The sequence below is a fragment of the Drosophila subpulchrella genome, unplaced genomic scaffold (assembly GCF_014743375.2).
Source record: "Drosophila subpulchrella strain 33 F10 #4 breed RU33 unplaced genomic scaffold, RU_Dsub_v1.1 Primary Assembly Seq354, whole genome shotgun sequence".
NCBI classification, from domain to species: Eukaryota; Metazoa; Arthropoda; class Insecta; order Diptera; family Drosophilidae; genus Drosophila; species Drosophila subpulchrella.
The window spans coordinates 1,073,346-1,099,561 of record NW_023665577.1 but is presented as its reverse complement, the minus strand read 5'-3'; the positions used below and the strand labels follow the sequence as shown (position 1 = coordinate 1,099,561).

The following is a 26,216-nucleotide window of genomic DNA, read 5'->3' as shown; positions in this document are numbered from 1 at the left end:
CTTAGAGAAAACAAATCAACTGACCAAGTCATGATAAGCAAACATCGTAAGCCCTAACGCGCATAAACATTGCAGTTCAGCTTTCTGTTTTCTATTTAGGTTTTGTACATGAATTAAACTAGTAATTAGGCTTAAAGTTTTAAAGACCGTAGCATAATTTAAGCAAAATGCAGAGTATAGGCTGGACGCTGATCATGAAACGAGGCTGCTTCTGCCGAAAGGAAACCCTGAATATCAACGGATCCCGGTACACAATCCGCGACAGGCTGGCGACTGGGTTTGTACCACATAAGCTCCACTATCTCCTCCGGAATATCTAATCTCTGGGTGTCTGTGCAGGGGCTTCAGCTTGATCGACCTTGGGGAAAATGCCTCCACGCGACGCAGCTACGCGATAAAGCGCATCACCTGCCACAGCATAGACGACCAGAATATAGCGCTGCGGGAAATCGAAAACTGTCGCAAAATCGACTCGGAGAACGTCATCAGGGTGGTGGACTACGAGCTGAAAGGCCAGGCGGACATCGTCATCAACACAACGAGCACCTTGTACATCGTGCTGCCCTACTACAAGCACGGATCTTTGGCGGACCACCTGCAGCTGCGATCTCGGAAACAGGACCACATGCCCGAAGCCCAGATCCTGCAGATCTTTCTGGGCGTCTGCGAGGGATTGAAGGCCATTCACGAGGCCAAGCCGGTGCCGCTGGCGCACCGTGATCTGAAAACGGCCAACATCTGCCTGTCCGACTCGTTTGAGCCCATAATTGTGGATCTCGGCTCCATGACGGAAGCCCGCCTGCAGATTGTGGGCCAGGCGGATGCCCAGCGGTTGCAGGACGAGGCCGAGGAGAGGAGTTCCATTGTCTACCGGGCTCCAGAGCTATTTACCGTCAAAACGTACTGCACTATTGATGAGCGGACGGATATATGGGTAAAACAATATACCAGGTGCATACAATTTCATGTTTAACATAGTTAATCCACTCTTTTAGAGTCTTGGTTGTGTTTTATATGCAATGTGCTACTTTAACTCACCCTACGATCCCGTCTACGAGCGAGGCGACAGCGTAGCTCTGGCTGTGCTCAGCGGTCACGTTAACATTCCAGAGGATTCCATCTACACAGAGGTAAGATCATATCTCCCACCTTAAAGGAATTAAATCTAACTTAAATGTATATCCAGGACATGCACGAATTGATCAACTACATGCTCCGCACCGACCCCATGGAACGGCCATTCATATTTAGCGTCATCGAAAGGACCCACGACCTTATACAGAAACTGGAGGGTCGCTTGTAGCTCCCACTCACTGGATTCCAACGCGTCTATACGCACTTCACCGAACTAGATACACCGCTAACTGTTTTTTGACTACGTATTATTGTAAAATAATTTTAAAACTGCAGAGATTTTGTGAAATTATGTGTAATTAATCTAGTTTTTGTTTTTTATGTACGGGACCTAGTGATCGTCTCGCGTGAGTCCTGGACAATTGCTTCCGAGATCTTCGGCGTCCTCGTAGTGGGTTCCACACCAGTAGCAGAAGGTATATGCGGTGCGCAGGTAGCCAGTGAGGAGTTCTAGTTGCTCCGATGGACTGTATGGCTCCTCCTTGGGAGGCTCCTCCTCTTCCGGGTCTTCTTCGCTGCCGGATCCATCTTCCTCCTTTGGTTTAGGTGGCCAAAAGAAGTCCAGATCTGGTTCTGTAACTCCGGACTTAAGATCCAACGATTCGCAGGTCTGCTGGCACCGCTTTATGTCGTACTGGAGTTTACGTTCCTCCGCTTTGTGGGTCGCCCGCCTTCTATAAGCCTCTGTGCTGATTTCCTCGCCGGATTCGATGCCTGCCTTGCTGAGGAGGTGGGCCCTCCGCATTTCCTGCCTTTTAAGGGTCAACTCGGCCACGGCTGCCTCGCGTCCTAGGCCTCCACGACCGCTCTTTATGGTAATTCCCACGGGTTCCGTGCGTGCATCCGGTTGTTTGCCCAAACCAGATCCCGATTTGTAGCCCATTTTGGCCATCAGCTGGAAGCCCTTGTTGTCGGCGGAGAGGGGTTTGTTGAGCGACTGCTGAAGCCGATCATTGTCCACTTTTCCGGAGGCAGCTGTTGCCTCTCGCTGGCGTTTCTTCAGCTCCTCGTTTTTGGTCTCGACTTCAATTTGCCGCTTCTTGCCTCGATTTTGCACCAGGCTGGGCCGCACATCTTGCAGGCTTATGGGAAATATGTTAGTTATGTTCTAATAATGTGTTAGTTTCTTCTCACCCAGCCAGGAACTTATCGGACATATAATCTTCCTCCTCGTCAGACATTTGTTTATTAAAAATTTAACCGTGTTTACACCTTGTTTTTTAGTATGACCGTGGTTGGTGCGCCGAGAAATGGATAATTCTGCAAATTTAAAACACCACCATCAGCAAACCAAACAAATTTGAACATTTGTTAGATGCACATTATTTTAGGCGGTTGCTATTTTTGTATTTTGTGTGCCTCTCGTAAGAGTAAATACATTTACGACGTATAAATTTAATTATAAATTCCCATTGTTCATGTTTAAATAAAATTAAACATCCGTTAACAGATCATGTATCACCTTTCAAGACATCAGTATTTATTTAAAACCGCGAAGCCAAAAAAATACTGTAGAAAATACCACTCAAATCCTTAAAAAAACGAGTTGCCAGCACTCTACCAGCTGTTGCTCTTCACTGGCAAGTGGACAGTTCCTTTAGCTCCCCATGTGCTCGGCAAATTCAGAATACAACATTTGTGAATTTTTAGTATAAATCAATTAAAACACGCGCAATGGGTGCGGTAAGTAACTGAAATAAGCACATAAAACACGTAATAACCCAATTAACTTTAGAAAAAGGTAAAAATCAGCTCGGTGAAGCGGGCCGCTCACCTGAAATCAAAGAAAACACCGCTGTCCAAGCAGCAACAACAAAAGCAGAAGCAGAAGCGCGATCAACTGAGTTCCAAACGCGAACAGGGCCAGAACATATTCTCGCAGAAGGCGAGAAAGCGGGACAATTTGGCCCAACGAAAGAAGCACAACAAACTAGCCTCGTTGGGACTGGATCCTCTCGAGGACGACAATGAGGATGGCGACGATGAGATGCTGGATAACGTGGCGGACATGCTGGATGGCGATGATCTTGCCCTGCTACATGCCAACAAACGCAAGAGAAAGGCCAAGACTACCGGCGAGGAGGACGAGGACCTGGGTCAGTCAATCGGCTTGGAAAAGGCTTACGCCTCGGACACCAAAAAGGAGCAAGCGGCGCAGAAAATTAAGCTGGATCTGCTGCCCATTAAGTCCAGGGATGGTCAGATCATCACCCGCACCACAGAGGTAGATTACCTGCCCAAGCCCAAGCAAAAGAAGAAGAACGAAGAGGAGCAGGACGAAGACTCTGAGGAAGAGGAAGACGGGGAAACGGAGTACGAGGACAGCGATGACGATGTGGTCAACGACGTCGAGGCGCCGTCCGCAGTTCCTGTCCAAAAACTCATCTCCACCACGGATCTGCTGATTGCCCGCCAGCAAGAGATTGAGCGCCAAAAGTATCGCATTGGAATCATTTGCTCCGGGCTGCTCGAAAAACCAGAGGATAAAATGCGCAACTTCCATGCTCTGTACGAACTCATGGATGAAATCAACCCAGCTAGTCGGCAGGCCAACCTGATGGCCGTGAGAAAGCTGGCTATAATTTCTGTAACCGAGATCTTCAAAGACATTTTGCCCGAGTATCGAGTGGGTCAGGTGGACACCAAGATGCAGACGCTGCGCAAGGCCACTCTGGACCGTGTGACCTTTGAAAACGCTCTGCTCCAGCAGTTCAAGAAGTTCCTGCAGAAGCTGGAGCAGATCACGGCGCAGGTGAACAGAAGAGGCGGTCTAAGGACGCCCCAGACCGTCAAGTTGGCCACCGTGGCGGTGCAGTGCATGTGTGACTTGCTGGTGGCGCATCCCTACTTCAACTACGTCCAAAACATTGCCCAACTGCTGGTCTACATGCTTAACTGCAATTATCTGGAGATGCGAACAGCGGTCAATCAATGCTTCCGCTCAGTCTTCTCCAACGACAAGCGATTGGAGATGACTCTCTTTATAGTGCGACGCATTAACCACCTTATAAAAACGAAGCAGAACAATGTTCATGTGGAGTGCATTACCTGTTTGATGGGCCTTAAGATCAAGAATGTAAACCTGGATGCAGAGAAGGAGAACGAGCTAAAGCAAAAGAAGCTAGAGTCACATCGTCAACGCTTGTTGAGTTTGTCCAAGAAAGAGCGGAAGAGGCGGAAGAAGCTGACCGAGGTAAACAGGGAACTGGAGGAGACCCGTGCCGAGGAGAACAAGCAGGACAAGCACCAGAAGCTTACCGAGATCATCAAGATGGTGTTTACGATCTATTTCCGCGTGCTGAAGAACGATCCCACATCGCGCGTACTAAGCGCCATTCTAGAGGGTTTGGCAGAGTAAGTGGTGGTTGTACCTCTCATTCTTTCAATCTGCTCTAATTAAGATAATTTTTTCAGATTTGCGCATGTCATTAATTTGGAATTTTTCTCCGACCTGATCGATGTGCTTAACCGCATTTTGGAGGATCAAGACGAACTGGGCTATCGGGAGCGATTGCATTGCGTTCAAACCATATTTGTTATCCTTTCCGGCCAGGGTGAAGTGCTTAACATAGATCCAATAAGATTCTACCAGCACTTTTACCGGAATATGCTTGCCGTGCAGGCGGGCAAGAATCACGATGACTTTACCATTATCCTTCGGACTCTTGATGAGGTGCTGGTGAAGCGACGTCGAAATATGAGCCAACAGCGTTTAATGGCCTTCGTAAAGCGATTGCTCACTGGAAGTCTGCATTTGCTTCACAACGGAACCTTAGCCACACTGGGCACCATAAAACAGACCTTCCAGCTGACTTCTGTGCTCGACAATCTACTGGATACGGATACTAGCATCGGTTCAGGACGTTATGACCCTGAACTGGACGATCCCGAGTACTGTAATGCGGCCAGCACGGCGCTTTATGAGCTCGCTCTCCTGGCACGGCACTATCATCCTACGGTGCGAAGGATGGCCGTTCACATTGCCCACGGAGTCCCAGCTTCAGGCGAGGGAGCCCTGCCCACTGATATCGGCAAGCTGTAAGTGATTATATGTCGGCTATAGATGTGATTCTAACAAATAATGTATTTTTTTAGCACCTCTCACGAACTGTTCACGCAATACGACAGCACACAGATGGCTTTCAATCCAACGATACCGCTGCCAAAGACCGGCCAGCCAAAACTGAAAAAGGGCAAACATTTGTATATCCGGTCGGACTTCAAGCAGGAGTACGGAAAACTGTTACGGGAGGCCAAAGTTTCACAAGTAAAGGATAAGCGTACATTACAAATTGATTTTCTTAGTGCACTTCAATAAAGGTCAAATTGGAGATAAAACCTTAACAAATTAAAAGCAAAAGTTACTATTCTATATTCTGGTAAGGATACTTTATATCGAAAGTTATTAAAAGCCACTTTTTTATCATCATTATACAAAACCTTCTTTAGTTAAGTACCCAGTAGATATTAGCTTTTTCATGGTATTTTTGCGCACTTTTAATTAAATTTATAGCCACGTATTATTATTCCGTTTTCTATTAATTTTCCATTGACTGTTTTAAGAAGTTATTTTTAGTATATTTCATTGAATGGGTTTTAAAACTAATTAGACAGATCTATGTTCGGAGCTCCTAACATACTATAAAGAGGCTAAATCTAGGGTCGCTAAATCTAATGCCATAAAACCGGGTACAGGTGCCAGGGTTCGCCAGGGTCTCGATGTCTATGCAGAGGTTCCTCCACGCTGCCGTTGTCCAACGCTGGCCGGTGGCAGGTACTCCCGATTGCCACCTGACACTAACTGAGGTTGCTGCGGTTGACCGAAGCCAGCCACTGAGTTATCCTGAAGGGAGCCTGCGGCGGTGGCCAACAGACCGACAGCAGCTCCAGACGGCGGCAACCGATTGGCTCCGGCACTCGGGACGATGGCGGGTCGAAGGACGGCACCAGCGCCATACGGGCTCTGAGCCTGGGCGGCTGGAGTGGGCGTGGCCGAAGGATAAGAGCCCCGTCCGGAATTGTAACCAGACACCTGAGGCACTCCGGTGGCCCGAAGGGTTCCGGCCGTGGCAACAGGTGCCCCGAAGGCAGTGGTAGCAGCAGCAGCCGGACGATAGGCATTATTGGCACTAGAGGTTCCCAGATTGGAGCCACTTCCTCCAGAGTAGTCATAGATGTAAGCATTATTGGCATATAAGCTGGGTGCCGAGACACAATCGTATTGGTTCCACCAAACGCAGACCAGTGTCTCCTGGCTGAACACCGTGCCATTGGGACAGAGGAAGGAGTATGTCCGGTTGAGGGCGCAGATGTGGAAGACCTGGCACTGCGCCTCGATGTCCGCATAGTATCCGGGCAGGGGCTGTTGCGAGCAGTCGAAGTTGGTGCGCGGCACCTGTGCGTAAATGGGGTAATCTACTCCGGGAACCCCCGGAATGGCCGAGTAGTCGCCTTCGCCATCGTTGTAGTCCCCGCTGTCTCCAGTTCCACTAGTAACTCGGATTGGAGAGCCACCGGGAGCATTACCGTACTGTGAAGTCTGTGGTCCATAGGGTCCACCGCGAGATGATGTGGTGGGCAGACCCCCAGATGAAGTTCTCCTCGGCTGGCTGACGGCGTTACTACCTCCCACAACGGCAGGAGCTCCAAAAGCAGTGGTGGCCTGACCGCTGGGTGTAAATCCAACGGCAGGCGAGGGAAACAAACCAGCTCCATACGCCGTGGTGGCCGGAGCGGGAGTCAGTGGAATAGCCGAGGCCGTGGGATACGGTCCAGGTGTTAAGCGACCTCCAGCGGTGGCTCCACCCACATTGGACACCTCAGGACGCCCATAGTTGTACCCACTTTGAGCCTGTGAAGAAAAGGATTAAGTCTTAGGAATGCAATCTTTCAGGAGCGTTTTTGGAGCTCACCTGCACCTGCAACTGGGCCAATCCACCGCTCCAGAGCAGCACCAGAACTGGAATTAATAAACGGGCCAACATTAACGCTTTCTATTCGTTTGTGGAATCTGGCAAAGATCTTCTCCGAGCTGTGGAACCGTCGACGCACCAAATGGAAATGAACGCCCCGCCAGCCATCGATGGCGATGGCAGCGAAGTTTCGCAGCCCATATTAAGGCCAAGTACGTCGCGATTCTGGGCGCTGATAGCGCGACTTAGACGGTTCTGCACCGCGATCTTTATTTATCAGCTTCCTACTCCCAAGTTGGGGGCACCGTGGTTTTAGGTCTAATTTGAATGGATCTCTCTACTACAACATTTGGAAGCGTATTTGCCCGAAGTAAAAATGGGCCCGCGCGTAACAAGCACGTGCTTGGTGTCGTTTGGGCCACTTTTTTGTACAGCTCTTAGTGCATCAACGTTCAACAATATATAACGGATTTGGAATGTAATGGTTCGGAGATTGAGGCAATAGTTACAGTTTTAAAACCTATGAATATTCGTGGCCAAAAGAAGCAAAATCCATCATCGATCCACATCTATTTATGAAAAATCAATGTACATTTGTAATGCTTTCTTACGAAAAACTGATAAAATTGCCAAACGAAGTTCAAAATGCACTATACAATTGGTTTTAGTTTTCTAAAATATTCAAAAGTTGGATAGTTTAATGGGCTTTTTACTTGTTTGTTTATTGAAATCAGTAGAAATTCTTGTTATCCATCTGAAATTTATCCAATTACACCAAATATTTGTAAGTAGCAATGTCGTTATATGTATAAGTAACATTTTCTTTTAAAATTTGAATATTATGTTTTTCAGACAACTGCACTGGTATCTTTTTAGACTCAAAATTCCACGGTGCCAATTGCAGAAATAACGCACCGCAACATCAATTGGCTGCCAAGAATTGCGGCAGCCGGTGGGCCGAAGGCAAGACGCATGCCTCGTAAATATGCAAGGCAGCAAAAAGTTAGACAGACAGACGCCCTCCAAAGGAAGTGCTAATAGTGCTGGGAATGATGGGGCGGACAGCCGATCGCTCGTCACTGTTGAGTTACGCGCCGCAGTGGGTTGGGTCTGGGTCAGCTAGTCCGACTTGTTGGCCAACTCACCTGCCAAGACGCACGAGCAGCGTTGCATCATGGTGGAGTAGTATGGACTCCAAAGTACTATCCTAGTGAGATATCCTGTTAATCCTTCTCGCCCGACGACCTGCGAACTGTCCAAAACTTGAGAAGCAACTGCAGGCCAACCTAGAACGCTGTTAGAAATTTATACCAAACTGAAAACCCGACTTGGATGCGGCATCTTTGCCATATTTATGTGGCAGCTGCCCCAAAGACCGACGACAGTTCGTCAGTTCGTTTGTGCCTGCGCTTTAGCAGATTTATGACGCTGGATTATCCATTGTTCGGGGACGGCGGCCAGTTATCAGAATTCATATATCAGCGCGACCCTACATGACGTATACGTAATATAAGTTACGTATACGCGATGATCAATTCAATATAATGGCCTTTTCAAGTGCAATGTAATTTCAATACGATTTGACTTGTCCTTGAGAGCGGCAAATTTGATTTTCTTGTAAATGCATTCAGTAGCAATGACAAAAATATTTAAATATTGCCTGATTACACGATCGTTCGACCTCACCATTGATTTATATTAGAGCTGGAAAACGCAAAAGCCATTCGATTTGTGTCAAGGCAGTCTGTGATGGGCTCTTGGGATTACCCCTGTTGACTTATTTGAGACCCCAACTAATGCCAGTGGTAATGATTTAATCAGTTAGCTTGGCCCCCTGGCAATTCATCTCCCATTAGTTTCCTGTCCATAAGCGCACTTCGGTTGATCTTTTTTATTTATTTTTATATGTACTTTATTAAGTTTAAATAAATATTTACAAACAGACAGCAAGAAGTACAGATTGTTCAAATAGATCGCACCTACTGGATAATGGATACTGGATGCTGGATGCTGGATGGAAAGTGTTATCGTTCGTTAAGACTAAGCAGTAAGAAACTAATTTAATACAACACTCGATTAAACTTAAGCGGAAACTGCTTGGCTGGGCATCAGGAACAACCAAGTCTATGCCTGTTTCGGGCGCGGGAGTATTTCAGGGCTCTCATCGTCGAGTATTTCGATTACATATTTACAAACTAATTGCGCAATTGCATTGGCTAAACGAAGTCGATTAACAATTAAGTGGTTCAGAATCAAAATCATAATGGTATAGGGGGATTTAACTTAAAGAAAATCAAACTGAACTGAAGGGGGGAGAGTGGAGTTGACTAAAGTTAGGCATTAACTCGCAAGGTCTAGGAACCGCCACCGCCCTCGCTCTATCGCCTGCTGCTGAACTTGGACGCCAGCGAATATAATGACTTGAGCAGCTCCAGGGCCCTCCGGTCCGAGTTGACCTCCAGCAGCGGGACCGTCGTCGTCGTGGTCTCCTCCAGGTCCTCGACGCGTATCTCGAACTTGGTGGTCTCCTCGTAACTGCCCGCCCCCAATCCCGTTGTGGTGGGCAGATCCGTGGTTGTCGTGTAGCCCGGCGTGGTACTGGTGAAGTACTCGCCTGCTGCGGAACCACCTCGTCGGAAAGTGGTCACCGGGATGCGGTTGGTGGTGGTGGTCAGTCTCTGCCTGGAGGTCTTTCCCCCGGCCGCCGTCTTGCTATCGATATCGATGAGTGCGTTCAGCAGATGCTTCCTGCTCCTTTCCAGCGCCTTGCCGTTGTGGTCATCACAGGTCTGGATGAGCAACAGCAGCAGGCTCAGCACCTGGCGATCGTGCTCCGCCTTGGCCATCACGTTTCGCAGATGCAGTGCCTCCTGTTCGTTGAGACCGCCGAACAACTTGTTGGCAATCCTCTGGAGGCCACTGCTGGAGGGCAGGGCATCCCTGGGAATGTCGTAGCTGCGGAAGATGTCCTCCCACTCGTAACGTGATGGCGTGGGCGTGGTTACTCTGTAGGCTAACGGAGATGCTGTTGTGGACGTCGAAGTCGTGGTACTGGTGGTGGAAGTCCGCTGCTCCTTCATCAGGCCATCGTTGATGGTCAGGGGATCCAGGAAATCCGTCTGCGACTTCAGCGCCCACGGGTGCTCGGTGGGCTTGTGGGTGGTCACTAGCTTCTGCGGCCTAGCATCCTTGAGCAGATCGTTGCGGGACTTAACAAACGATTGTGTTTGCTGTTGCTGCAGGAACTCCTCGCCGGAATCCTGACTTGGTGGCGAAAGCTCTCCCGAGAACTCCAGATCCTGTCCGCGGTTTGTGCTTCCCTCGTAGAGCTCTGTGGTGGTGGAGTAATCTGGAGATTGTGTCGAATCAAATTTGTGGTTAATTTCCGCCGCAATGCTGTTCGGTGTGGGCGTGGTAGCATCTGGTACTCCCTTGGTGGGCAGGTAGTACTTGGCCGTTCCATCGCTGAAGAGCGAAGGATCTGTAGTAGTCACGGGTCTGAAGTTGGGAGTACTTGGGGGCTCCGTGGGTCGGGCACGGGCCGCGAGTTCCGCACGGAAAGTAGCTGGATTATCAAGATAGCTGGACAAAGCGTTGGAGAAGATTTGAGCGATCTTACGGGACTCGGGTTTCTCTGCCAGGGCACCAACAGTGGAACCCGTGCTGCCAATCTGTGGGAACTGCTGGTACCTTGAACCGGCTTCGGACTTGGTTCCATTGGGCTGGTTAGAGAGTAATCCCGAGCTAATGTCCCCTTCTCCAGCACCACGACCTTGGGCGGACTTCAGTCCAAACAGATTGCTGTACTTCTTCACGGTGGTATCACTCAGTAGACTCTTCTTGATGTCGTCCGCATTATCACTAATGGCTGGAGGATTCTCCGAAGTGGTCAGTAGCGCCGTGGTGTCCGATGGCTTGATGGTGGGCAGTGGTGGTGGCTTCACAGATAGCTTAGTCTTCACTCCAGTCTTGTCCGGCTTCTCCGCCTTATCTGGCTTGCCCAGGGCATTCGATGTTTCATTATGTTCCTGTGCAAAGTACTTGGCAAAGGATACAAGGGCATCTGGTCCCGAGGAAGGTGGGATCTCTAGACCAACTCTAGCGGGAGCTGCCGCCGCGGCATTTAGCTCGACGTCCTCAAACTGATCCTTCAGAAGGTTCATTGTTTTCAGCATTTCCTGCACATTGCGGTAGACAGACTCATCCTTCACGGGATTGGGAGCAAACAGTAGAACATCCTCTCCAGCTGCAGCTGCAGCATTTCCCCTTGGCGACTTTGCACTCTTGGGCAGATAAGTTGGTCCGCTGCTGGTGGCCGATGGCGACGGAGTGGTGGGCAGGTAGTCCCGACTCTCGGTGGACTTGGAAGGTGGTCGGAATTCCCCGGAGCTGGCCACATCGTAGTGATGCCTCATGCCAATGATGATCGGCTTAAAGGTGCTGTCCAGTTCGATACTGGCACTAGCGGTGGGTTTAACCTTCGGTGCCACTGAGGATTCCAGGAAAATTCCGGAGCTGGAGCCTCCAAATCTGTGGGGATTAGGTGTTGTGGCCACATGACCACCCTTGATGTAATTCAGCTTTCCATCGGTGCTCTTCGACTTAACCAGACTGGGCACAGTGGGTGTGTAGAAAGGAGTGGACTTGCTGGGCTCCAGACGGCGCACGGTGGAGTGGCTTCCAGTGGAGTAGTGAGGCGTGGTCTGTGGCACTGATCGGGTGGAATGAGCTTCGAAGAACTCTGGCTTTTCCTTAGACTGGCTGGGAGAGGGCTTCTCCTTCTCCTTGCTGTGCTCCTCACTTCCACTGTAGCGATGCTGTCCCCTGTGGCCATTACGTGCTCTTTCAGTGGAGACTCCTCTTTCCTGGGAGGCAACTGGAGCCCTACTGCGGGATGGTTTCAGAACTGTAATGTCATCATTGCGATTGGGGTTGCTATCCTTATTGGTCCTCCGCTTGCCGGAACCACTGACAAATGAGGAGCTCTCCGCAGTGATCTGCGTTTCGTGGTCGTTGCTATTACTATCGATGCTGGGCAGAACCTTTCGCTGCTTCTCGCCGGATACATCATCAAAGTCCACGCTCTCTACTGAGGCAGGAACATCCTCCGTGGAATCAATTCGCCTGTCCGGATTAGCTCGAGGACCTGACCTTCCCTGACCAGCGACTGGCGTGACCTTTGGCTTGATGTTCAACCCACCACCAACTATATTGAATCCTTGAACGGGAACAGAAGGCCGCACACGATGCACCCGCTGCTTGTTGAGGATCTCAGCACTCTCTGCATAATAACCCGAGGATCCCAGGCAGTTGACCTTGAACCACCAGTCGCAGGTGAGCTCGCTCTGTTGGAAGATCGTGCCATTCGGACAGAGGAAGGAGATCTTACGGCCCTCCTCGCAGATATGAAAGACCTGAAAGAAATGTTTTATGAGTTAAACATTAAAGATCATATTTAATCATCATCTTACTTGACAATCTGTTTCCATATCGGCAAAGTAGCCATTCCCATACGAACGGCAGCTGAACGAGGTTTTTGGGATCCGTGGGTAGATGGGAAAGTCGATGCCCGGACGACCAACCACTCCCTGGTACACCTCGTAGTCCACATCCTCATCAGAGGCACGCTTCTTTAGGTGGTGCTTGTGTTCGTTGCAGTTCGTATGCGCCTCATATCGTTCCTCCTCGAACTGAGTGGCCCCCGTTTGCTTGGCCAATATCCGGGCAGGAGTACGATACTATATAAAGGAAGAGGAAAAATTACCTTATGAGAAAATTCAGTTAAAATGTAATTCTAACTTACCTTTGATTCTGCGCTTGTGCAGCCGAGAAATACCAGTACGAGCAAAGCTGTAATGGTTAATTGATTGGTTTTATTATATAACAAGTTACCACTAAGTAATCCTTATTTATAATAGGTTTCCTTTTAAGCCTTTGAGCTATTGGTAATATGATAATATATACTTATATTGTAATCAATTGTTAATTAATAGTAAACTAACTTCTATAAAAAACCACCAAATCCATTAGCTCTTCAAACCTACACTTATTCTTAATTATATCTTGTTGAATTTTAAGTTGCACGCTTGTTTAAAGTTTTAAAAGGAATTCCTTTAATGATTCTTCTCGTGCTATACCGCAATTATGTTCTTTGTGCAAAGATTTGCTTGGCGATTTTTCGGGGCATTCTCCGCAAAGTCTGGTTCGTCAACTTTTCAGGTTTGGATTCTCCTTCGCCGTTTAGAATGTCTTCTTGACGGTGAGCCCGCAGACCTTGACTTTTCCATTCAACTTGGATGGCAGACATTGCCAAATTACGCAAGACGCGACTACTGGGACTGGCTGGAAGTGACTGACCTCAGGCCTCCTCGAAGTGCAATAATTAAATTTTAAAGCATAAAAACAATTAAAGAAAGAAACAGAAATAAAAAAGTCACGATGAACTGCGTCTTGAGTGGCGGCCGGCAGAGGAAGATGTCAGCTGCAGAGGGTTATTGAATAACCAAAATAGCCACAAGATTCAAGGCCCACTTGCTGCATAATCACAGCGATTAAGTGAATCATCGAAGAAGACCCGCTGATGATTTGGTCGCGGGTGTTGCTGCCTTATTCAAATAAAACAATTGCCCATAATTTGTGCCCGCTGATTGGCAAGCGGGCTCAAAATCGAACGGTCGCCTCATCAAGCATACGCCACGTTGTACTCGCATCGCATCAATTTCGGATCTGTCCGATCTGTCGTTTCATTACGTTTGCCTTTTCGATTGGGTTCGTGCCCCTCGCAGCGGGATGGACTGCCAGCTTAATTGAGAGGTGCTGTCGATGGGCGCGTAATTACTCGTAGAGACCCAAAGGCCCAAAGAAGAATGTCGGCCATTGTTGGTTTTATTCGATTCATTCGCTCGCTGGATGAGCTGTCACTAATGCCCGCTCGGCATCTGGGTCTCGGCCAGCCCCATCACGCCCGTCCTAATGAGCCGGTAAAAATTGCACTTCCCAGGCACTCGGCCAATCCATTAATTCAAATCAAAGTCACATTTAATCTGAATCCGAATCTGAACTATGTCTCGGAACCCCTTTTTGTCGCACGCCAAGTCGGCCTAATAACAAAAACGAAGACGACTCACGCAACCGGCTAAGAAAAGACAAAGGCGCATTAACGCAATCTTGGCCGCTTTGCCGCCCACGCTTTGAGGCACACGCACAGCCATCAACCGTTAGCCGGTGATCTATGATGGGAAAATTATGGGCTGACAAGGTCAAGGATGTTGCCAGCCCGAAGAATGCCTCTTATTTGCCGAAATATTTATTTGGTTTTCCCCTTAAGTGAATCGAATATAATTATGAATAATAAATTGTACAAACTATAATTACATGCCTATTACCACCAGCTGGATAATTTTACAATTTTACATGCGGCAAGACGTGACGGAGAATACAGATAAATATACTCACTTAACTTTATCTTTAAGTACTATTTGTTTATTACCAATATTGAAATTAAATGAACTGCGTTGTTAACATAAAATGAATGTCAAAACATATTAAGATGATTTTTTAAAAAATTACAGGGTATAGTCTACTTATTGTGTAGCTTGTATATTTCCTTAGCCATGTCAAGATTATATGTATCCCTCCGAGTCTGGATTCACCAATGGCTTGTTATATACACCCACATTAGTTTAAGGAAATTCTTAAAATGTTTGATCTCCAAAAAAGGTCTTAAAGGCGTTTATCTCCAATCCCTGACTTAATCCTACCTTCTCTGTCCAACCTTTTGAACTTATAAACTTACCGCACAACAAGTTGAGCTGCGTACACCGCATTTTGTATTTGGAATTGCCTGAAAGATAGAGGAAAGCGGAGAGACAAATGTTTAGCTAGTTAACAAAATTATGAATATTTATTGCACAAGATCGTGGGAGATGCCAAAAAATAAGAAAGAAAGAAACGGAAAACTAATTATTGTCGAAAACACGTACACACCACAAGGCGCCTTATTGGGTAATAGAAATTATACGAAAACAACGGCAGAAATAATAATAAATGTACTCCGGGGCTTGCACAAATCGGCGGAGAAGAGTTGTCAATGTGCCGAAGAAGACAAACAAAGCGCAGAAGGCTCTCAGCGATTGCATAATCCGTAGACGCCCACAAACGCATGCAGAAATTTACGGCAGATCGTTAGATACATCTGCTCGCCATATAGAGATTCGGATTCAGATGCTCAGATAGTTGGATATGTAGATTTGCAGTTTGCAGCACAGGGTGTATGCGCAATAAATTAATACATTTTAGGCTGGCCCAGCCAAAAGCGATTGGGCTGCCCAGGAACAGCTGTCGGGCGCCGGCCAGGAGTCATTCAGTCAGTCAGTTAGTCAGTTAGTCAGTTAGTCAGTCAGCCAGTCAGTCAGTAAGGCAGTCAGTCAATCCCCCAAGACATTCACTTTGCTTCGACTATCGTATCGCTCGCTTCCGTCAGCTCATTTTTGCAGCTGTTGTCGCTGCTGTTCCCGTAGTTTGTGGAGTTTCTGTAGTTTCTGCGTACTTTGCATAATTTCAAATAATTGTTTTAATTTGCACAACAGCAAACAATATCAAAACTGGGGGAGACACCAGCAAAAGCCAGAGAGACAAACACCAACCGGCCTGCCCGGCGACACTCTTTCAATTAAATCATTTTCAATGGTTTGGGTAATTACCCGAACCGTCAAGACAAAAGATTCGTTTTCTTTACGTAACGCGGCTATTTTCAATAACAATGCAAATCGAACAGAATCTCGAAATTTCATTCGATGCGAACATAAATTTAAATTGGAATTAGCTGCAGTTGTTCGAGACGACGAAGATTCTGCTTCTATGCATTGTCTGCTGGATTCTTCGGTTGCCGAAATTGCTTTTTGTATTTAAATTAGTGGATTGCCTTGGCGGGGTTCTCGTCTGTTGGCGGCTGTTTGCATAAAATATTCTCACACCTAAATTTAATTTCGTCAAAATAGCGTAATGTTGGTACACAAAATTAAATTACTGCCGCCACTTTAGTAACAGCCAAGCGAACAAAGCTTGACATTAAAATTTAATAAAAATTGTAAATTAAGTCGATTAGCCAAGCGATCTGTTAAAGTTCAAGAGTTGCACTGGCTGGTCTGCACAGATTTTAATTTCAATTCACGATTCTCGATTTGCAATTACACGAATCAAGAGTTTGTCATTGTCAAGGCTTTGCCAAAACGAATGGAATTGGCTTAAATGGCGATTAGTCTGGCGAAGGTCAAATCGGATGGGTTCATTTGAGAATTTATATAATAGATTGCCATTAATGAATTAGCTTCATTGATAAATTATGTTCCTTGGCCGGGCACTTCCTCTCAGCAAAAGCATTGGATGATATTAATCAAGTGCTTGCCACAATAATTCATAAGAAAGCGAGGCAAGAGATTCATCATCTTGGTGGCAAAGTGTGGCTGAAAAGTGTGCAACGACAACAATGACAAATAAGGAAGTTTCGCCGCCGAATCATTATCATCGGGGCAACAAAAAATGTCAACGCGATGGCAAGAGCAGGTGTTGTGCCAACACCAAATGAAAAGCTAAAAAATAATAAGCTAGCGCCAGTTAACTGCTAAAGACTGAGGTTGCATTTTCCGCACCAGGCCGAGGGTCTCTGCGATCAATTTGGTTCCGCCTTCAACACATGCGCAGCTTAGACCTCCGGGGATCGGGAGTTCGAGAGCTCGGGGACTTCGGGAAGGGGACATCAACCTCAAGATGGATCTGCCAAGGATCGATGCATACAGCGATTGCCCGGGTCGCTTTTGCAGACTGAAGTGTGAGGAGTTTCGAGGGGCACACTCCTCGCATTGCAGCCAAATGTCTGTTAAATCGTTTTAACCTTTTTGTCAAGTTGCCGCTTAACCTTTACGGTTGCTGAGCTGACATGAAGGAAGCATTTGTTTTTTTCCGCAGCTTTTCTTGTTGTTTTTTGCGCTCTTTGCCGCATTGTGTTGTGGCAAAGTGTTGAAACACAGAGCATAGAAACTAAGGCAACGCCAAGCTGCTGCTGCTGCTGGTGCTTTTGCTGCTTCTGCTGCCTTCTTCCCCGTCGACCACATGTCGTATACGTGTTATTTGAAGATTTGATTTATTTGTTTTGGCTGTTCGTGTTTTGCCGGATTGTGGGGGCTTATCTGCCCGAGCTGCTGCCTTGCACTGACTCTTGTGTGGCCTTCTCCTCCAACGAAGCTGGATAAATGGTTTTTATTTCACTTTATTTGTAACTCGTGTGCAGGTGAAATAAAGGAAAAATTTCACCTTTAGCGATGCTCATTATGAAACGGCTGACTCGCCTTGCCGGCCATTCCTGTTGCGAACAAAAAAATTGCATAAAGCCAGCGCATCTTCAATCGAAGTCCCCACGATTAATGCGCGGACTAAGGAAAATCTAAAACTTGATTGCGGCTTTTTGTTTGCTCGCCGCGATTGGGAGTGCCATGCAGGTGCGGATGGATATGCTGGTCATTTGGCTAATGGTGGGAGAGAAATTGTCTGCCGACGCAAAAGGCCATTGGCATCCTTGGGAGTAAATGAACAAGTCACGAACGTCTTAAGGAGGAAATATAATGTTCTGGTAGTTCCACATTTATCTAGATAACATCTACTTCAACACCATATTCCAGTTTCCTGCCTGACTCATTTGTCTTTCGGTGTTAATCTTTGACTCGAGCAAATGTTATGCTAATTTCCCATAATTAATCAGAAAAATGCTACCTACCCTCTGCTATACATCTAAATAGATTCTGTCATACTATTTTACCTAAATCCAAAGCTGAACTGAGGAACAAAACAATATTAAAATGTTTAACATTTTAAATGGCAACGCACAGTTGTTTTTGCCTACGCTTTTGGAAATAAACTGTGTGAAAAATGTCATTATAAATGCATAAAAGTCTTTGGCGAGCAAATCACTTGGCTCCGTCAGCGATTCCCAGGCAAATGTTTTGAAAGTGCCTGTTCCAGCCCCATTGTGCATTTTGTTTATTTATTTTACAGCAGATTTGGCAAGCATCATTTGCTGCTCTTTGTTGTTCCTAAAAGTCTTGCGAGGCGGGCAATTAAAACAGTATTTAATATTGGCACATCCCAGCGATAGAGATCACTTTTCGGGACTGCCCAAAATAAAACCCATTGTAAAGTGTGCGATTTGGGGTTTATTTCCCCTGTTTCGTGGGCCTTTTCTTCCCATAAATCATTCGAATGATGTGCGTTTTCATATTTGCACAATGTTTGGGGCCAGTGCGAATACTCATAATTGGATTACTGAATAAATATTTACCCCTGTCCGTTCAGGTACCTGCATCGTCGTTTTGAATGACAGATGAGCGCTTCGAAATGGGTCGGGATCTGAGCCAAGTGATAAATATATGACTTGATTTAAATAAAAGAGGAGTCTGAGACAATTTTTGGGTAAACAATTCATCAATCACATAACATGTAGTTTGTGACATTTTGTTTGCCCAACAATTAATCATCCACTATTTAGTTGTCCCAGCATTTCATTCGAGTGCGAGGAACATTCATGAAAAATCCCAAGTGTGAATGTGCGTCAGACAAGACATGTAAATTTTGCAATTTTTTTTTTGTTAAACATTTTTTAAAAGTCGTAGCCCCGAAGATCCGAGAGATAGGCAGCCAGACTGCGGCTGCGTCTGATGATGCTCCCTGGCCAGATGTTGATGCATTGACCTACGTGTCGCTGATGCACCCAGACATGAGTGTGGTGGCAATTATTGCCACCGATGTTGTTACTCTTGCCGCAACCTCACAATTTTCGGGCCCCGAGTCGCCCGAAGGGGCCCCGCATCAGTTGCATTTCATAGCCGCCAGAGTTCGACGTGCTAATAGATTTTGAGGTCAAATGCAATCGTTTTCGGCTGCTGCCGCTGGCCATTTCTGTCCGCCTTTGATACAATTTTCGGCCGCTTTTTGCCCAAGAATTCTTGTGCATTTCCGTGCAGCGTTTTTGTGTCGGCCACTCATTTGCAATTTGTGTGGCTGTTGGGCGAGAATGAAAAAAGAGCAAAATAGCCCGGCGGTCGAGGCATAGCAGAAGTCACTTTGACGCTTCGTGGCAGCCGCCTGTCAACTGCTTCACACTTGGCCCATTGAGGGCGAGTCGGAGCTTCGAGCGCATTCATGTGCCTAGGCTTAAAGGGAACTCAATTTGTTGGGGCCAAGCAAATTGCCGGCGATTTGTAAGGCAGCGAAAAACATTTAGCGCCAAATGTGAAGATGATTTTCATTTTTTTGTGTGTGCCAAGCTATTTGCGTTGCGCCCCAGCAATTCTTCATGCAAGAGCTGCCGCTGGGCGGGATCTGCCATTGGCATCCCGCCGCTCTATGTTGGAACTGGCCCATTTCGTAGTCTGAAGGTTTGAATGCAGCCCCCAGTCTTCCAGTGGGCAGAGTTTGATGCTACTTAATTATCGGTTAAACATATTTTGGCTTGTTTGTTCAGCAGCTCCCCTGAAAATAGTTTGCCTGTCAGATCATAAAAAGCTGTTGTAATAACGAGAGTACCGCTCACACTATAGTTAACTAGCATTATACCATTAAAGCCGCCAAGGTAATTGCAGAGCTTCGGGTTACAATGGCATAACGAGGAGCCCGGGCCCTTAACCGGAAGCTGTAGCTACTTAATCCGAATTCGGGTCTCTGAGAATTGAAATCGGAATTTATAATTAGAGTCTTCAATGCATATCAAATATCTTCTTGCCAATTTATTCTAGTTTTAATGGTCAAATGGAGCAATAAAGGTCCATTAAATGCTTTAATCTTCCAAAGAAATTTATTATTTTGTCTTCAATTTAATGTCTGTTTGGGTCATTAAAATAATATTGCAAAAATGTCAACCAGATTTGGTATCGATTTAAACAAAAGATTTAAGCAAAAAACTTGATTTTAAGTGGGGTGAACAGGACTGACTCTCATGTGCTTACTCATCAATAACTGTTAAATAAATGGGACAAAATTCAGATGTCAAAAAAGTACTTAACAAACGTTTAAGAAGTTAATCTAAAAGAAAACAGGTTGTCAATTAAACAACAATTTTGTTTTGAGTTTCTGAAAGTTACAAAAATATATATTACGTTGAACGGAAATTCAATATACAAGCAACAAGAACAACAAAAAGGCACTTAACAAATTTGACATAATCTGGATCTTGAAATTATATTGAGTGTTAGTGATTAAAAGAAAACAGGTTCAAAATTAAAAAACCTATTTGGCTTTACTTTGTGAAAGTACTACACTACGTTCGGCTGAAGATGAACTCGACGCAATCCGGTTCGGCGCATCTAAGTTGCCAATCTCCCAATTCCTGTATTGCCTCCTCCAATCCACCAATTCGCTGTGTCATCCATCGAAGACACACATGCGGAAATTAATCCCCCGCCAGTGTTCACATAACAATTGAGTTGTCACCGAAAAGATATATAACTTTCTGTAGGATGTGCCAAGTTTTCACTAATAGCCGAAAAAATATCAAAAGATAACAATTGAAAACGCCGCTCAGCCAGTTTCAATTGATATGAGGCAATCTGCGAGATTCGAGCTGGCAAGCGCAATTTATGACAGCCCGGGCGGCTTCAGACACGCCGGCAACAATTGCAGCAGAAAACCAGTAGCACCAACTGCCAACTACCAACAACTAGCAGGCCAAGTCGAGCGGCAATTAATAAGTAATTGCCGTTGACGTCGTCGGCAGTTGCCACAGTTGCCAAAGCAGCGGCAGCAGAAACTGTTGCACCTCGGATTCGTTCTTTTGTTCGGCTCAATTCCAGATTACGCATATTTGGGTCAGCGTTTGTTATCAGGGCGCCACGTATTTATGTCACCTGGTTAAATAACCAACTCTTGGCTTAATTACGGCCAGCAACAATGGCCAACTCCCAGTGAGTCAGTGGGGCTTTGCGGCTTTTCTTTGCCGTGCTTTTCCTCGTCGAGATGGCCTTTTTGTGATTGCTTCAACTTGCACCCATCTTTATGCACTCACATCATGAACATATGTGTGGCCAACCCGTACAGCAGCCGAAATGCGAATTAGTTGCTTATTGTTCGGAGTAATTGTTTCTTGTTTGCCTGTTGCCGCGTAAATGAAAGTCGCTTTTGATTTGGATTTTGTTATGATTTCGCTGTTCGTTTAGCGTGTCTGTGGCGGAAAATGAAAAAGTTCAAGCGGAAATCACCGGGAAAATTACATTTTGTTTGCTCTTCAGTCCGAAAACGTAATCCATTGGCGAATTAAGATAAGTTCATAGCTTAAAACACGATTCTAGAGTCTGCACTGCGAGCAGCAAACAAAAGACTCAAGTAACGAACTTGACTTTGGCACGACAAAAAATGCTGTTGTTGGTTTTGCCTTTTTTTTCCTGCCATTTTTAAGCGCGCGTCTGTAAGCGACAACAAGTTTCCAAAATATCAAAGTGTTTTTGCTTAGCAAACATGATTATGACTGCTGAAAGATCTTGTCATTTGGTTGCCTTCGCGCGCTTGATGGTGCTTGAAAATATCAAACAATATCGAGGAATTAAATGCGGAATTTGTTTTTCACTTCTTTGATTTATTGAATTGATTTTTAATAGCAAACATGTGAGGTAGGCGTTTCTAATTGGCTGTCAGCTTTTGGAATTGAATCGGTGTCTGATATTGATACCAATTTGTGAGTGTTGCCTACTTGAGTAGTGCCCAACAGACGATTATTGACGGTTTATTCTTGTCTATTTTTTTTCGTCATAATAGCTCAGAGGCATCACCGAAGTGTTTTAATAGAAAAATATCAGTGGAAATTATTTTCGGTCATAAATTTATTGCTCGCGGTGAGAACGGAACTTTTGGATTCCAGCCTTGGCCGACACCTCTTGAAAAAACCCATTAGTGTCTTCATATTTGATATGCCTTTTTTTTGATTCATGAACCCACCCAGAAACCTGTTCTTTGATCTTGATCGCGATTGAACTAATGCGCATCCTTAGCGCGAGCCAAATGATGTCACTCGCTCGAATTAGATCCTGCCTAAGAGGTAAACAAACACAGAAGTGACTCAAACAATCTGGAATCAGGTTCTCAAGCAACTGTAAAATAACGAATTAATTATCTGGATACCAAAACATAGATAAATACAAGATGCGTATAAAGAAAGCGCGTTGCGAAACTTGTTCTGCGGCTTTATGACTGACAAATATTTGCTCATTTTTCATTGTTTGCTCAGTGAATGGGAGAATATTGATAATTAAGATTATTAGGTATTAAAACCAAATGTTATTTTTGTGGCCAAAAACTCGTACTAAAAAAGTGGCTCTGCTCCCAAAGAAATACGATCTGATTTGCTAAGCTTCCAAAGATACCCAATGCTATAAAATGTTTATGTGCAACTAACAGTCCAACTTGGTAACTTCTTCTCCATGAAGTTCACCTTAGACCATGCAGATCAAAATGCCATTGAGCTGGCAGCCCTAAAATGGCCTAAACGTAGCATGTCAGGCCATGGAGGTCAGCATCTTGGCCTGACATTTAGCCTGCCGCCTGAATGGCCATATATTTTAAGCTAGAAACGGCTATGGCTATATCTGGGTGGATGTAGATGGGTCCATTAAAAGACTGGCAAACGCTACGCAATTCGCAACGCACGTGTGTCTTGATGAACGAGCAGAATGCTGGCATTTAGCTGTTGAGTGGATGTAATGATCATATTTAAAATCGTGATGTAATTGAACGGTCTACGCATGCGACTAAATAACTATTATTACGGAAAAGATTGATGCAGCATAAATTTGATAAATTATAGTTAAGCGCCTGAGTTAAAGACATCATTTTATTTCAACACTTCAGCACTCCTAGCAAAGTACCGTTGCGAAATTCACACAGTTCCTTTGAAAAGTTCAAGTTCGTTGGTTTTTGTTTTCTATTTGTTCACGAAAAAATTGACAAATGGGTTATTTATGGCTCAAGTGCACTCTACTGACATTTTGCTAGCTGACAAAAACGACACAAAAAGTGGACTTTTTGGCTCGATGCAAGTTCGTTGTCAAAGTCTTTCGTTTTTTTGTTCATGGCTGCCCAAATAAGCCCTCAGATGGTCACGGCAGAAATCGAAAACAGAATGATGAATCGTAAAATTACCTCGATGAAAAACGCCACTAAGTCCGCCTAGAATATGTTGAAATCTTGATTTAAAAAAAGGCAGAAAAAAAAAAAAAACTTGAACATTATTTACACTTCATTAATCACTAAAGACAGGCCGCAAAAACAACATCAGCTAAGCACCTTAAGGCAACAACAATTGTGAGGTTGTTTGTTTTGTCTACAAGGAATCGTTAGATAATTTTACTCGTATCTCTCAGATGCGGCTCATTGGCTTTTCAGCGATGCGCACGCAGCGCCAGTTAACGCATCAACACTTGAATGGGATACAGATACAGGCTACACGACTACGGCGATTTGAGACAACACTGCCTTAGTTGCTGGAGGGGAATCCTCCTTTTGGGTATTGTTGCTTGAATGACTTTTTAATTTATTTGCCATTTCTTTCGCTGGCAACGTTAATGAGCAGACCAGACCAGAGCACATCAGAGCAGAGCAACCAGTCCAGACCAGGCCAGAGCAGACCAACTTGGCCAGACTAGAGCCCAGTTAAGACTATAGCAACAACCACTCGCATTTTGAACTTTTATCTGGCCATCTGCAGACAACAACGGGCAAAATTATATTGTAGCATTTTGTTACATTTGAGGCAGCCCGGCTGGGTTTCGCCTGCCTTCGGCTCGTCTCCCCAGTCAACTTTAACCTCCTGCCACATAAAACAAAAGCAGGCCCCCTTTCTCCTCCCACCAGCCGCCGCCGCCTCTGTGTGTGGGTGTGTGTGCGATGTGAAAGACGTTAAGTCACACATTTGGCCTAAATTTGTCTTTTCTCTTAGCCAGCCTTTCCTTTGTTCATTTGCGCCACGAGGCTGTACTGTAGGAGAAAACAAAACTGTGGCACCTCTTGACATTTAAGGCGCATTTCCCAATTCCTGCACTACTTTCTGCGGCCCTCTGGCCGAGTTGCTCACCCAGTAACCACGGGCTGAGCTGCAATTGAAATTATCTAACACAGAAATGCTGCAGCTGCAAATGGCTGATTTTTCTTTTTTTCTTTCTGGCCCAGCCCCCTCCCAAGGGTTTGTTCTGAGTTGAACAGCTACCGCTGCCGTTCATCCTTGAACTGTGTGCTCAGACCCACCAGCATTATCTTAGATTCGTTAATAACAATGCCAAGACGAAAACAACAATTGCGGTTGCAAATTTTGCAAGACAAAATTTATGCAGTAAAAATTAGAAAACCTACAAAAAATTGAAATGCATGCCGGCAATTTTGAGGCTTTTAATTGCTGTATCTATTCATCTAAGCAAGCCAACAATTTGCAAATTAATCATCAGCCCAGAGTCACCCCGGGCATATTAAAGATTTATGGAAATTGTTCGTCGTTTAGTTTGGCTAGAACCAATTAATTTTTACATTGATCACTAAAAATACAAGAAGTCAAGCTACTGCAGATCATTTTGCGATAATGACTTTGAATATACTAGAGAGCCATCTTGATGAAGTTATTAATTTTAATGGTTTAATAATCGGATGCATATGGACCCTGATCGTTAGCCAATTAAGTAGAAATCCAATATTAAATGTTGAAGAACCTATTTTCAAGGAAGCAAATATTATTAATTTTTGGCTCTTCGGTAGAATAATCAAAAATGATGTTTAAAAATATTATTTCAATCAAGGATAGGAATCGGACAGTTTTCTGAAATTGTATATAATAATCTTATCATAAGTAATTTTCTGTTGAAAAAGAAAAATGAATTTAAAAAGTTAAATACTCATTAGGAAAATTAAAAACCTTGAGGTTGATTCCTTGTCAAGTATTATAATTTTGTACTCATTTATTTTATGTGCTGCTTTGGTGAAGATGCAGGTTTACTTGCATAACTTACAAGAGCCACCATAAAATGGCCTCTCCATTATGCAGCCAACGCATTGACATTTTACCAGCATCTTTGGCCTGCTGACTGGCCAAAAGTAGTAATAATAAAATTACTTTGGAAATGCATGCTATAAATCTAAGTAAGATGATGCTTTGTGAAAGGCATCGGCTTGAGCACACACAACCATTTTTTATCCATTCATGCGTACGAAATGCGTTTGGCATTTTATTAGAGGCCTCGAAGCTGTTCAGCTGTCGATCTGCCAAACTGTCGAAATTCTCGGCTAGATGTTCTCAGATCTCCTCGGCTCACTCACCTTTAAGCGGCATCAGCATCATTGGCAGTGCTCTGAATGTCAGTTTGTGGAGCAGTAACACTCAGGTAACTCAGCTAAGTAACTGTGGCAGCAACTCAATCTTCCACAGCTTCCTTTTTTGCTTTCAGTTTCGTGATTGAAGTAATATGGAGGTTTCGCCGTAAACTTATTTATGACAAAGTTTTCCGCTCTCCGACTGGGTTATTCGTAGCGTTTTGTTGTTTTCGTTTTTCTTGTGAATATTACTTAGATTGTTGCATATTATTCGTTATTGTTGTTTATGTTGTCTCACTATGCTCGATTATTTGGTTTATTATTTGTTATGGGCTAGAGTGGGATCCGGTTGTAATGCACAGATATCACGATTTAGTTGATGTTTTCGGTAGTAGCACAAAATCACTTCAAGCTGTTCATGTCTGCATTATGAAGACGTCATTAAGACGAAACTCAAGTTTGGTAATCTCAAAGAAAATAAGTTAATTAGTAGCAGTTTTTATGCAAGATTTAGGCCAAGTTCATATGAATGATAGAAAAGCAAAAAATAATTAAAATAAATGCAGCCTGAAGTGATCTTGTTTGTATTTTTTCAAATGAAATCGTGAAGATTCAAAAGTTGTTCACAATTGTTCCTATATAATTTAGATCCTTGATGATTTTTATAGTTCAGCATTAACTCCTCAGAAAGTAAAAAAATATATTTATGATCACAAGAGTTTGAAGTATTGAACACTAGGAGCACTTTATTTTTCTTAAATTTATCACATCAGATTGGTATGAAAATACAGTAAGAGCCAGAGCCAGACGAACAGAAGACGTCTTCACCCGTACGATATT

At 44.9% G+C, this 26,216-nt stretch overlaps 5 protein-coding genes across 5 annotated transcripts; 2 read left to right on the top strand and 3 right to left on the bottom strand.

Annotated features, from left to right (window-relative positions):
• Positions 1-85: 85 nt before the first annotated feature.
• LOC119559935 (serine/threonine-protein kinase 16) lies at positions 86-1,433 on the top strand. Its single transcript, XM_037873143.1, has 4 exons — positions 86-277; positions 340-934; positions 996-1,130; positions 1,187-1,433. The coding sequence occupies exons 1-4, from the start codon at positions 168-170 to the stop codon at positions 1,301-1,303; spliced, it is 957 nt and encodes a 318-aa protein (XP_037729071.1). The 5' UTR covers positions 86-167; the 3' UTR covers positions 1,304-1,433.
• LOC119559936 (G patch domain-containing protein 11) lies at positions 1,390-2,397 on the bottom strand. The gene is made up of 2 exons (XM_037873144.1): positions 2,269-2,397; positions 1,390-2,216 (listed from the first exon to the last, which is right to left on the bottom strand). The coding sequence occupies exons 1-2, from the start codon at positions 2,313-2,315 to the stop codon at positions 1,466-1,468; spliced, it is 798 nt and encodes a 265-aa protein (XP_037729072.1). The 5' UTR covers positions 2,316-2,397; the 3' UTR covers positions 1,390-1,465.
• Positions 2,398-2,688: 291 nt separating this feature from the next.
• Positions 2,689-5,478, top strand: LOC119559933 (nucleolar complex protein 3 homolog). Its single transcript, XM_037873141.1, has 4 exons — positions 2,689-2,817; positions 2,870-4,488; positions 4,549-5,172; positions 5,230-5,478. Exons 1-4 carry the CDS (start codon positions 2,809-2,811, stop codon positions 5,450-5,452), a joined length of 2,475 nt encoding a protein of 824 aa, XP_037729069.1. The 5' UTR covers positions 2,689-2,808; the 3' UTR covers positions 5,453-5,478.
• Positions 5,479-5,636: 158 nt separating this feature from the next.
• Positions 5,637-8,308, bottom strand: LOC119559934 (protein transport protein SEC31). The gene is made up of 3 exons (XM_037873142.1): positions 8,192-8,308; positions 7,047-7,093; positions 5,637-6,985 (listed from the first exon to the last, which is right to left on the bottom strand). The coding sequence occupies exons 1-3, from the start codon at positions 8,220-8,222 to the stop codon at positions 5,858-5,860; spliced, it is 1,206 nt and encodes a 401-aa protein (XP_037729070.1). The 5' UTR covers positions 8,223-8,308; the 3' UTR covers positions 5,637-5,857.
• Positions 8,309-9,000: 692 nt separating this feature from the next.
• On the bottom strand, positions 9,001-26,216 carry LOC119559932 (mucin-5AC). Its single transcript, XM_037873139.1, has 6 exons — positions 26,166-26,216; positions 25,383-25,709; positions 14,842-14,889; positions 12,850-12,896; positions 12,518-12,784; positions 9,001-12,460 (listed from the first exon to the last, which is right to left on the bottom strand). Exons 2-6 carry the CDS (start codon positions 25,402-25,404, stop codon positions 9,425-9,427), a joined length of 3,420 nt encoding a protein of 1,139 aa, XP_037729067.1. The 5' UTR covers positions 25,405-25,709; positions 26,166-26,216; the 3' UTR covers positions 9,001-9,424.

Bases quoted from the DNA above. Each gene is read 5' to 3' on its own strand.
- LOC119559935 (XM_037873143.1), top strand. From the start codon at position 168: ATGCAGAGTATAGGCTGGACGCTGATCATGAAACGAGGCTGCTTCTGC. The intron at 935-995 runs GTAAAACAATAT...CCACTCTTTTAG, and splicing joins ATGAGCGGACGGATATATGG to AGTCTTGGTTGTGTTTTATA. The intron at 1,131-1,186 runs GTAAGATCATAT...ATGTATATCCAG, and splicing joins AGGATTCCATCTACACAGAG to GACATGCACGAATTGATCAA.
- LOC119559933 (XM_037873141.1), top strand. The intron at 4,489-4,548 runs GTAAGTGGTGGT...TAATTTTTTCAG, and splicing joins ATTCTAGAGGGTTTGGCAGA to ATTTGCGCATGTCATTAATT. The intron at 5,173-5,229 runs GTAAGTGATTAT...GTATTTTTTTAG, and splicing joins CCCACTGATATCGGCAAGCT to CACCTCTCACGAACTGTTCA.
- LOC119559934 (XM_037873142.1), bottom strand. From the start codon at position 8,222: ATGATGCAACGCTGCTCGTGCGTCTTGGCAG. The intron at 7,094-8,191 runs GTGAGTTGGCCA...TATTAATTCCAG, and splicing joins CTGCTCGTGCGTCTTGGCAG to TTCTGGTGCTGCTCTGGAGC. The intron at 6,986-7,046 runs GTGAGCTCCAAA...TTTTCTTCACAG, and splicing joins TGGCCCAGTTGCAGGTGCAG to GCTCAAAGTGGGTACAACTA.
- LOC119559936 (XM_037873144.1), bottom strand. From the start codon at position 2,315: ATGTCTGACGAGGAGGAAGATTATATGTCCGATAAGTTCCTGGCTGG. The intron at 2,217-2,268 runs GTGAGAAGAAAC...ATTTCCCATAAG, and splicing joins TCCGATAAGTTCCTGGCTGG to CCTGCAAGATGTGCGGCCCA.
- LOC119559932 (XM_037873139.1), bottom strand. From the start codon at position 25,404: ATGATGCTGATGCCGCTTAAAG. The intron at 12,785-12,849 runs GTAAGTTAGAAT...TCCTTTATATAG, and splicing joins GCACAAGCGCAGAATCAAAG to TATCGTACTCCTGCCCGGAT. The intron at 12,461-12,517 runs GTAAGATGATGA...CATTTCTTTCAG, and splicing joins ATATGGAAACAGATTGTCAA to GTCTTTCATATCTGCGAGGA.